General features: G+C 41.4%; 1 protein-coding gene across 2 annotated transcripts in view; it reads left to right on the top strand.

The window, feature by feature from the left end:
• KCNB2 (potassium voltage-gated channel subfamily B member 2) overlaps positions 1-12152 on the top strand; it is a 384754-nt gene that overhangs the window by 16527 nt on the left and 356075 nt on the right. Inside the window, exons 2-3 of one of the 2 annotated variants that reach the window (XM_072804260.1) lie at positions 3256-3344; positions 10310-10992. In XM_072804260.1, the coding sequence (XP_072660361.1) occupies positions 10414-10992 (579 nt within the window). In that variant the 5' untranslated portion in view covers positions 3256-3344; positions 10310-10413. The remainder of the gene's footprint in view (positions 1-3255; positions 3345-10309; positions 10993-12152) is intronic. The other variant, XM_072804261.1, reaches the window with a different exon arrangement.

Genomic DNA, 12152 nt, shown 5'->3' with positions numbered 1-12152 from the left:
TATGATTCTTAGATGCTAGTAGGTTATCTCATCCATCTGCTTTACATTCTTACCATTAATTATTTATGATCATTGGAGCTCCCTAGCATTTTATAAAACAGAGACACATGGTAGATTGGGAAAGGGGGCAGGGGCAAGGGGAGGAATATTTATAAAGTGCCATATACAGATGGATGCTTCATAAATGCTGTTTAATGATCCTCACTGATGACAAGGGTGGATGAAAAACATTAATTATAAGGGACGTGGAGATGGATTTCTGTAGTTCAGTGAGCTTCTTTCCTTTTCTACTTAATGCCCAGAATAAAAATCAAGCATACAATTACTTGTGACACATTCTGATTTTTTAAATTAGTTTCATTAATGAAGGATACCATTGATTTGTTAAAAAACGGGTTTTTCATGCTAGAAGCTAGAACACATGACAGTATTTTGAATATGAACAGTCAGGAAAGGTACCTATGGCTGTGGCTACACTGAGTATCCTAAGGTGAATTTTGGCCATAGTCTCCTTTAAGTTTGAAGACGTGGTCACCTATATATTGTGACTTGAGTATCTTGGGAAAGATTTCTGCTTTTCAACCTAAGCTATTTTCCCAACCCAAATACTTATCTTCTTGAATTTCTATTACTGATGAGTCATTCCTTTTTTTGGGGGGGGGGGGAGGTCATTCCTTTGATTAGACTTTGCCCTCCTCATATAGTTTTTCCATGACAATACTTTATATTCCTTAGAAAGAGAAAAGATCATTGTTAAAGGATGTAAGCTCATCTTTTCTGGGGGTGGGTGGTGGGGAATGGACTCACTAACTCTGGTACTTTCCTTTCTTTTACTTTTCTTTATTTTTGATTAGTGGAAATTCAGTCACATTGGCTCTTTTGGCTTGCATATTTGTCTTTGGAGTGAGTAGTGTAAGCTGAGAAATAGAAAATTCACTTCTGCAAAATTTTAAGCTTAAGAAATTGAAAGGATGGGGGCGCCTAGGTGGCTCAGTCAGTTGAGCGTCCAACTTTTGGTTTTGGCTTAAGTCACAATCACAGGGTCATGAGATTGAGCCCTGAATCAGGCTCCATGCTCAACGGAAGATTCTCTCCCTCTGCCCCTCCCCCGACTCTCGTGGGCTCACTTTCTCTCTCTCAAATAAATAAATGAATCTTTTTTTTTTTTTAAAGGCAATTGAAAGGGTGAACTTTTTCCTATCGTTCATCTGTCCAGTGGCCTATGTAGATGAGTAGTGTTCACTTAAATCTCGTAGAACCATAAATTTTAAGTTATAGAAGCACTTTGGAGTAGTTTGTTATCACAGTTGTAGTCAGTCGCTTGTATGTTTGTTTATAGAATGCGTATCTACCTCCACTAGAATGTAAGCTCCATGATGTCAGAGATTGCACCTCAAGCAGAGTAGGGCTCATAAGTATTTGCTGAATGAATGAATAAAAAAATGAAAAAAATGAATAGTTATAAGATAAAACCATTATTACACATAAAACAAACTTCTAATCCATTATGGCTGAAGAGATTAGTTCACTATAGAGCAAGATATTTGTGTTGACCTTAAATAATGAATAAGAGTTTATCAGATGGAGAATGTGGAAAAGAACATGTCGTATATGAAGGTCATGTCAGACTTAGGGAGCGGCAGGTAATATGAGATAACTGGAATAAGAATATGATTTTTAAATAAATGTTAAGTAAAATATAAATCTGATCATTTACATTTTCATTCAAAAATATCATTGTGGTTCTACTTCATGCCAGGCATTTGGGATACAGTGGCGAATAAGATGAGACATGACCCCTGCCTTCGAGGAATTTAGAGTATAATAAATGGATATTAATCAAATAATTAAAATACTCATTCCAATAAAGTATAAGACTACTGTTGTGACCAGTGCTACAGGTAAAAGGCACCTAATTCTATGTAAGTTTTTAAAATAAATTGTATAGTCAAGGTAATCAGGGGATGCTATCTAAGATGTGATTCTTGAGTTGATATCTGAAGGTGAAGAGGGGAGAAAAAAAATGTGCAAATTCCCTGTGGTGGAAGGAGAATAGCACATGAAAAGAAATGAAAGAAAAAGCTAGACCACAGAGAGAGTGAGAGGGAGCAAGGTAGATGATAGAACTGCCCAGAGAAGCAGAGGACAGACCTTGCAGTCTTTGTATGTAGTGTGTCTTTATCCAGAGAGTGGAAAGCATGGGAGCGTCTTCTATAAGAGATGACTCCTATCTGTTGGTGTTGGGGCTGCCGTGTGCAGAACCACCTGAAGGGGTCCAGGGTAGAAGGAGGTAGTTATAAGAACTGGTCCTAGGAAAGGAGAGGTAATGAAAGAACGATTCTGTGAAGTTCACTTTTCTTAATAAGAACATGATTGGGATCCCTGGATGGCTCAGCAGTTTAGTGCCTGCTTTCGGCCCAGGGGATGATTCTGGAGTCCTGGGATCAAGTCCCATATCAGGCTTCCTGCATGGAGCCTGCTTCTCTCTCTCCTTGAGTCTCTGCCTCTCTCTATGTCTCTCATGAATAAATAAATAAAATCTTTAAGGAAAAAAAAAAAAAAAGAACACGATCAAGTTGCCTGACTACAGCCATTAACCTTTAAAGAAATGAGCAATATATAGGAAATAACACATCTCAACTTAGTGTAGTTTGAATCAATATTTTGACATGGGGGTAGACAAAGGGATAAAAGCTTTTAGAAACTGACTAGAAGGTGAAAAGCAAAGAATAATGAGGTGGGATGTAATGGAACGAGACTTTTGTAGGCATTTATAGATCTGGGTTCTAGTCCAAGTTTAGCAACTATCAGAGAGAGATCAGCCAAGTCACATGACCTCATTGAATCTCAGTTTTGAAACATAGAAATAAGGAATTGGACTAGATCATGTGCAAGCTCCCTTCTGCCACATTTTGTGATTCTAGTCTCCAAACATGAGGGGACATAAAGTATGATATAATGTTTAGGTCATAGAAACAATCTCAAATCTGACTCAGTATTCAAGCTTTTAGTAAAAACCACATTGTCTGTAATATGTTTAATCATGGAGAAGTAAGAGACCAGACTGTAGTTAGAAAGCATATTTTTGCTATTAAACGAGCCCAACTGAGAGAAACATCCTTTGTCAAGAATGTTACTACTGAACATTCCAGACAATCATTACATAATCTAAAAGCTAATTTTATTGGAAGAAACCTAAGAAGATATTCAAATTCTATCCAAATTTAATGAACATTTTTTTACTTGGTTTTACAGAGGCTAAATCGAACTTAGGCCGAACACCCAGACAGTGTATGAAGTCCATCACTCAAATTGAAGATTGTATCATCCACATAGAATACCAGGTAGTAACTGAAGTTTGTGATTTTTATCAGGATATTACAGGGTGGCCCAGCCTTGTTTTCATTTCGTTTAGTGGCACCAGTATTTTCTCTAATTGGTTGTCTTTTTTATTTTTCTCATCCTCTTTCATCTTTATTTATCCCCTTCACGGCATTGTGACTCTGGGAAGATGTTTGCAAAAAGAAGCATTTAAAAGAACGCATCTTGGGGCCCAAAGTAAAGGGCACTTTTGCCTCCATAATAGAAAAATCTTCCACCAGGTGAATGGCTAAACGTTCATATAAAAGTTTTAGCCTTTTTGTGTGCTAGGAAACAGACTGAAAATTTCAAGCCATGACTATACCTTATAGTTTATAAAAAGGCTCAAGATGCATTATAGTATGCATTATAATATCAGTATTATATTTTTCAAAGTAGAGAAGGATTTTTTTTATCACCTACATCTTATAAAAAGCCATGTTTTTAAAGGCAAACCTAGTGTTTTACTAATTATAGCAAACATATATTTGAGATCTAATTATTTAGTTCTCTATTCTGATGAAGAAAAATCATATTATGTGTCTACATAAAATAGTTTGTTTATAAATTTATTCAGAGACATCTGTGATATTGAATGATGCTCATATTACATATTCTCCTTATTACTTGTCTTTTCCCTTCTTACTGCAACACAATGCTTCCTCTGACCACTGAAAGCAAAGCTTTTAGGATTTTGTTTGAGTGTATCTAAAAAAAGCATCGGTTATATCAAGGATAAAAGTCCTGGATTTTTTTTTCAAACTAAGGACTAAATAGTTGTGCTAAAATCGAGGAACATATTGATATTCACAACTTTTGATTGCAGAAAGGAAATGCCACCTTTCACCTTTCTGATGGCAAGGACAATGTATCAGTTATTACTAGAGTTTGATACATTAAAAAACAATAAACACTATGAAATTCATTAATATTTCCAGCCGGGTTCTAATGTATTCAGCAGGTTTGTTGAATTTCTCAGGATTACCTGAGTTTCCAGGACTTCAAAGTTCGATCTTTCTCCAATGAATTTGATTCATTTTTAACTTGTTATAATATTTTTTCATTAGTGAATTCTGAAAGTACTTTCAAAAATTTCAGTAAGTACTAAAAATTTTTTTAAAGCATTGATTACAGTTTCAACTAATAGTTATGGTGCTTTTCTCTCCTGATATCTACTACAAATAAACGTTGTGGCTCTCTGATACAGAAAAAGCTGTTATTAAAAAAGATTCATTTACTACTTAATACTATACATGAAAATTTAAGAAAATGCGTTAGCTATACATAGAGTGATTTAGACTGTGAGGTCTCAGAGCATGTAAATGCCGGCTCAGTGTATATTAGCAATACAGAAATGAAATGTTAAACATCACTTAGATCTTCAGAAAGATTTGCTTTTCATCTTCACAGGATCACACATGGGACTTATCCTGCCCTGTTACCTTAAGGAAGTGTCAAGTATATGACATAATGGTAGTATTTTTGAGACTACAGTAAACCCCCTCCACCCCTCACCACCCTGCGCCCCCCCCCCCCCCCCCCCCGCCGGCCGCCACAACCTGGAGTCTCAAGCTGTAATTATGATGCCATGATCAGAAAGTTGTGTTTTGTCAGGTTTGGTCCTGAATGGGTGGCAGCATAATTTCACACTGCTGGTAGGAACACAGTGCAGCTGTGCAAAACGAGAATGTTTGTTGTTGTTTATTGCTTAAAGAGTCACTTTTTTCTCTAACAGACTAATGAAGGGAATTTTAGTACATTTGCACTGGTCTACTGATTGCCTTAAGCTTGACTTTCAATTGATCAAATGAGTGAAATAAGTCAACAAACTGCCATCAGAAAAGATTCACTGAGATTTTGCCCTCGGAATAAAAATATCGTCAGTTTATAACTATTTATGCATATAAATTCTACACAGTTGCATAACATCTTTATCGTTTAAACATTGAATTATTACAGCTTATATTGTATACTAAATTGAATTAGATGATAAATTTTTATGGAGTAAAATTATTGTGATCGACATAATTTCACTTGTAAAACTAAATGTGAGAAAATGTCGCATCATATCCATTTTAATTACTAAAATTAAAAACATAAATTTTGCGAGCTCTTAAGAGTGTCAAGACATAGTACCTACCCCAGAGGAAACCGACAGGTTCATTGTTAGAAGTAAAATTAATATAGCAGAAAAGAACGTGAGTGCAAAATGAAAAGTCAAAAGGTAGAAAATTAAACACTAAGTAAAAGAAGTGAAACTTTTATGATGTTCTGAAGGTAGTTTCAAGCTCTGGTAAATATGAAAGAATTCTTAAAAGGAAACATGGAAACCACCTTTTTTTTTTAAGAAGCTAGACAGGAACAATGTCTTTAGTGACTCCGAGGTAGTATGATATACTCACTTTTATCTTTTTTTTTTTTTTTTTTTTTTACTTACTTTTATCTTAAGTGAAGGTAGTGATTGGAATGGAGGGTGGTAAAGATCACAGAATCATAGTGGGAGTAAAGATTAGCCAAGCATCATAGGGTATTAATGATCTGTAGGCATAAAATGCCACTCTTTAATAGGTGAGGAAACCAGTCCAACCAGAAAGATGGGGAGGTAGGAGCTCAGCCCAAACTGGAGCCAGGGGTCCTGAGACTCTGAGCAGAGCCCCTTGTGCAAGCTCATACAACTTCCCATACAAAGCAGCTCATTTTGGATGTTTTTCTCATCTTCTGGATAGAGATGTGGCATTTTCAACTCAAGAGGTTTTCATAGTGAGGCTATAGAAAACTTTTTTTTAAGATTTTAATTTATTTATTCATGAGAAACAGAGAGAGAGAGAGAGAGAGAGGCAGAGACACAGGCAGAGGGAGAAGCAGGCTCCATGCAGGGAGCCTGAAGTGGGACTCGATCCTGGGTCTCCAGGATCACGCCCTGGGCCCAAGGTGGCGCTAAACCACTGAGCCACCCGGGCTGCCCAGCTATAGAAAACTTTATGAAGTACGTACAGGTTTGAAATTATATAGTTTGGTTTTGTTGTTGGTCAGAGGCTCCGAGGATTGAAAAATCTAGGGAACAAGATTGGAATAGAAGGGGAGGAATGGGAGAAAGTTAAGGCAATGAGTGGAGAAACAGAGACAGGAAAGTGGGAGAGAAAATCCACAGAGGAAGAAAGAGAAGGGAGAATGATAGGGGGGCAGACAGAAAGGCTCAGCACGGTTTCAGAGGTAGTGTACTCTGCACTTGAACTACATACGGCCTCCAAAGGCGACGACCATTTGTTTTCCATGATTATTCTGAATGCCTGATGAACTCTCTCAACACTATTCACAGCTCTGCAACTGCTTGAGAACTTGGGCCTTTGAGCCTGCACTCCTTATCAGATAATAAGCAGAACATTTTGCCAAGGAAAAATAAAAGCTTTTAACCACAGTAACAGTAATCAGAGCAGACCATCTTTAAGTCTTAAGAAAATCAAATCAGTGGGTCACATTTTCTCATCCTAAGTTTCTCTACCCCTGCTTTGAAGACGGGGCATTGAATTTCAGCTGTCTTTTATTCTGGAATTTGCAGTCAACACTGGATTTCCTATAATAGAAAGTTTTTGATCAGTAAGAAAGATATTGTGAAATTTAAGTCTTATGACCTCTCTTCACCTGAGACACACAACCTATGAAAAGGAAAATTCACTATAAGTCATGTGTGAGATTGTCTGAGACAAATGGTGACTATGACATAGCATTTACGCTTTTAATACTGACATTTCCAAGAAAGCAAGTCGTATTAAGCCCCTGCCCTCCAACATGAGATCTTTGTGTTGACGTTGGAGTTTGTTCTCACTCTTTCTGGAAAACCTCTGATCTGATACTCTAGTCAGTTCAAAAACTGTTTATCTTTTTCACATGAGTATAAGATGTGATATTCCAAAAAGAGTAAATTCATTTTATGTCTATTTGTAGCCAAATTAAAAATGGATTAGCCCTTGTTTATTTATTCATGTGGACTGTTCACATAATCTATGGATTGCTGAGATGTCATTGTATCTATAACCAAGTTATGTGATGGAGAACAGACATTCATATTTGTGACCAGAGCTTCCCCATCTCTAATATTTTTAGTTGTATTCCCTGATTCTAATATTGTTGCTCAATTTTGTGTATGTATTCATACTCCCTTGTCACCTGAATACAAAATTTGGCCATGGGCATTGATGGCATCCAAGATACGCACTGTGAGGTGCCTGTTCTGTGTAGGTACAATGCAGGCACAGAAAAGGTGAGACTAATGGTTTTGGCCTTATAGACTTATAATTTACTAGAGAAGACAGTACATATGGATAAGGAAAATATGTGAACGCCAGCATTTACTTAGTAGACATTAGTGCAGCTTCTAATCTCAGTTTTCTTTCAGTTGGTCGAAACCAAACTTAAGATGAGAAATACAAATTTTCTTATTCTGTTCAGATATACCTCCCTGTAGTGAGCACTTCACATAAACTACCTCATTGAATCATCATAATACTGCCTGTGATACTGTAGATACTGTTATCCCCATTTTGTAGAGTAAGAAATTGAGGCTCAGAGAATTTAAGTTGTTTACCCAAATCATTGTGCCTCCTCTTTATTTTTGTAAAAATAGGTGTTTATGTCATCTGTGGTGAAAGTATGTATGTATTTACTTACCATATTTCTGTCAGTGTTTGAAAAAACCTTTCTATTCAAGTGTATCTATTTATTGTATGAAATACTTATATATCGTCCATCTACATTTTTCATAAATATGACTTATTTTAATTTGAGAAGATACTTGACTTCTGATGGAGAAATAATTATAACTTATAAAAATGGAGAAATCAGAGACATACAGACATTGGTGTGTATCTTAAAAAAGAGTTCTAATTATGAGGACCTCTTAAATATAAGAGTTTTTCCCTTTGGTGTAAGGGCATTGACTATAAACATGACGTTTTACATTAAAAGTGGTGTTTTGGATGTATTGCTTGATGCTCCATGATTTTCTGCAAAAACATTACAGGAGAAGATCAAATAAGAAGATGCTGCTGCAGATCAAAATAATAGATCAACAAAAGGGAATACTAGAGCAGTAATGTCTTAAAGAATTAATACCCAGGAGAAAAGAGCTGTGGAGGAAAAGAATACAAATACGAACACACACACACACACACACACACAAACACACACATGTTCTGACATATACAATGTATACACAAACATATATACATATAACATGTAAACATAAATGCATTTTAGGTAAGTCACTCAAATAACTCCATTTATGCATTGGTCCTATTGGCTCTTTTGTCAGCTGTTTTGTGGAAAACTGTTGATTCATTATTTAACATTTATTAAACCTTTCCAATCTATAAGCACCGTGCTCAGTGATAAGGATATGACAGACAAGATATTCTTTGTCTTTAAGAGCTCCCAACGTCCTGTGCAGGTGTTATTGCAGTGGTATAATGAAACAGAAGTGACATTCACAGAGTTTCATGATCCTAGAAGAGGAATATCATGGAGGGCTTTCTGGAGATTGATGTCTTAGAGAAGTCTTGAACAGCAAGCAGCAGTTAGTCAAAAGGAAATGGGAAAGGTGGATGCCCTTCCGCAGCATGAAAAAAGCTCTAGGAGCTTGAGACAGGAGGATGTGTGTCTTCTGGGGTTGCTGGAAAATAGTGATGATGGAGAGATGAGAGGTGAGGATGGACCTCACCTTAGGCCAGACCTAATAAGGCTAATTGGACTTTCTACTGCCAGTAATGATGAGTCTTTGTAGAATTTAAAGCACAGAAAGGGCCAATTTTGTATCTTAGCAGATCATTCTAGTAGCTCTGTGGAGAATGATTTTTAGGCCGAGAACACCAGAGTTCAGGATCTAACTTAACAATAATGGGTCTTCTAATCCATGAATATTGAGTATCTCTCATGTATTTAGATCTTTAGTTTCTCTCAGCTGTGTTCTAAGCTTTCAGTGTAAAAGTCTTAATATCAATTTTGCATCTTAGCAGATCATTCTAGTAGCCATGTTGAGAATGGTTTTTAGGTTGACAACACCAGAGTTTGGGATCTGGTTTAAGAGGCTGCTGTAGAAATGTAGGCAAGAGATGCTGAGGTTCAAGGATGACAGGGACAGGGTCCTGGCGGTGGAGCACTTATGCCATGTTTAGTAGATGAAGTTGGTTAAGACCTGGTTCTTAACTGGATGTAGACAGATGGATCAGGATTTCTCAGCTTTAGCTTGGGGGGGGGGAGGTTGTGTTTTTCCCAGCCCCCACCCATGCTCCAAAAACCCGCATGTTTGTCACGGGCTCCATTTAGTATTGAACTGAAATTTACTGCATAGTCTCGGGGGCCAGACACGGTGCTGAACTTTACACTCATGAACTCATTTAATGCTCAAAACAATGTGATGAAGGTACAGAGTCCTAACTGTGCTACTTTTGCATAAAGGGGAAACAAAGAAGTTTCGATAATAAAATACATCTTCCCCCCGCCAAAAAAAAAAAAAAAAAAAAAAAAAAACTGGATGTGGGGATGCAGCAGGCCAAACCTCTGACATGGAGAAGGAGCAGGAACTGGTTGCACAGGTTGGCGATATGGTCAGTTTAGTTTCAGGTGTCTCTGGCTCAGCCAGGCTGAGATATTTCAGTCTGGAGCTTGAGAAAGCGGTCCCTGGTGATCAGTTTGGGAGTTCCCAACCTCTAGGTGCATGCAACCGAATGCACAGCCTCTTGTGTGTGCGTGTGTGTGTGCGTGCGTGTGATACACCGTAGTCTTTTCCTCTTTTCTCATCTCTGAAGGCCGAGCTTCCTGTCTCAAGCAATGCACAGTAATTAACATGACACCTCCCTGTTGTGCGGGAACAGCAAAGCCCTCCCAAGGAGCAGGCAAGGCTTTGGGCGGGTGGCAGCCTGCCCCCCAGTGACCCTTGTTGCTTTCTTTCCAGTCGCGCCGGTGGACATGCCTGCCTCGGAGGGCCACCGCCGCGGCTGACCCTCCCGCAGCTCATCCTTCGGAGGATCGTGGCTCCGCGCCGCTGTCCGGATCACGATGGCAGAGAAGGTGCCCCCTGGCCTGAACAGGAAGACCTCCAGGTCGACCCTCTCCCTTCCACCCGAGCCCGTGGACATCATTAGGAGCAAGACGTGCTCGCGGCGGGTTAAGATTAACGTGGGCGGCCTCAACCACGAGGTCCTGTGGCGCACGCTGGACCGCCTGCCGCGCACGCGCCTGGGGAAGCTGCGGGACTGCAACACGCACGAGAGCCTGCTCGAGGTGTGCGACGACTACAACCTGGGCGACAACGAGTACTTCTTTGACCGGCACCCGGGGGCCTTCACGTCCATTTTAAATTTCTACCGGACCGGGAAGCTGCACATGATGGAAGAGATGTGCGCGCTCTCGTTCGGCCAGGAGCTCGACTACTGGGGCATCGACGAGATCTACCTGGAGTCGTGCTGCCAAGCCAGGTACCATCAAAAGAAGGAGCAGATGAACGAGGAGCTGAGGCGGGAGGCCGAGACCATGCGAGAGCGGGAGGGGGAAGAGTTCGATAACACCTGCTGCCCCGAGAAAAGGAAGAAGCTCTGGGACTTGCTGGAGAAACCTAACTCGTCGGTGGCTGCAAAGGTAGGAAAAGCGGGGCGCTGCTCCCCCCCCCCCCCGTGCGCGGGCAGGAGGGCTGGTGGCCTCCCCTCCAGGCAGCGTAAGCGGCCGCGTTTCTGAGGCTTTGGAGAGGCAGGACCAGGTAGGGCCGCGCGGCGAGGAGCGCTTTGCAGAGGCGCACGGAGCTCCGCGTAGTGGCGCGCGGTGGCGGGGCTCGTTCTTAAGCAGCGCTGCTGGGTCGGAACAGGGCTGGGCGGCAGAGGCTGCAAGGGTTTGGGTGGCCGTGTCGCTGCGCGGTGGCGGTGGCTGGAGTTTGAGGGGAGAGCGCTAGCTGGGGTCCGGCACACGTGGACGGTGGTGCAGCCCTTGAGGGTTAGCTGGGGTCCAGGACACGTGGACAGTGGTGCAGTCCTCGAGGGCTAGCTGGGGTAGAGCACACGTGGACAGTGGGGCAGTCCTTGAGGGTTAGCGGGGTAGAGCACACGTGGAGAGTGGGGATGTCCTTGAGGGCTAGCTGGGGTCCAGGACACATGGAGAGTGGGGATGTCCTCGAGGGCTAGCTGGAGTCCAGCACACGTGGAGGATGGGGCTGTCCTTGAGGGCTAGCTGGGGTTCAGCACACAGGGAGTGAGGTGCTGTCCTCAAGGACTAGCTGGAGTCCAGCACACGTGAAGCGTGGTGCTGTCCTCAAGGGCTAGCTGGGGTCCAGCATATGTGGAGAGTGGTGCTGTCATTGAGGGTTAGCTGGGGTCCAGCACACGTGGAGAGTGTTGCTGTCATTGAGGGCTAGCTGGGGTCCAGCACACGTGGAGAGTGTTGCTGTCATTGAGGGCTAGCTGGGGTCCAGCACACGTGGAGAGTGTTGCTGTCATTGAGGGCTAGCTGGGGTCCAGCACACAGGGAGTGTCATGCTGTCCTCCAGGGCTAGCTGGGGTCCAGCACACGTGGAAAGTGGTGCTGTCCTCAAGGGCTAGCTGGTGTCCAGAACACCTGGAGAGTGGTGCTGTCCTCGAGGGCTAGTTGGGGTCCAGCACATTTGGAGAGTGGTGCTGTCCTCGAGGGCTAGCTGGGTTCAGCACTTTGGAGTGTGGTGCTGTCATTGAGCGTGGAGGGAGTACCTCCTGGCCTGGTTCTCTGGAGGAGCATGGAAAGAGGGAGTGTGGCCCCATGTAACTCAGAGGACT

Source organism: Canis lupus, chromosome 28, assembly GCF_048164855.1.
Source record: "Canis lupus baileyi chromosome 28, mCanLup2.hap1, whole genome shotgun sequence".
Lineage (NCBI taxonomy): Eukaryota > Metazoa > Chordata > Mammalia > Carnivora > Canidae > Canis > Canis lupus.
The sequence above is the reverse complement of the archived record's forward strand: the minus strand, read 5'-3'. Positions and strand labels throughout refer to the sequence as shown.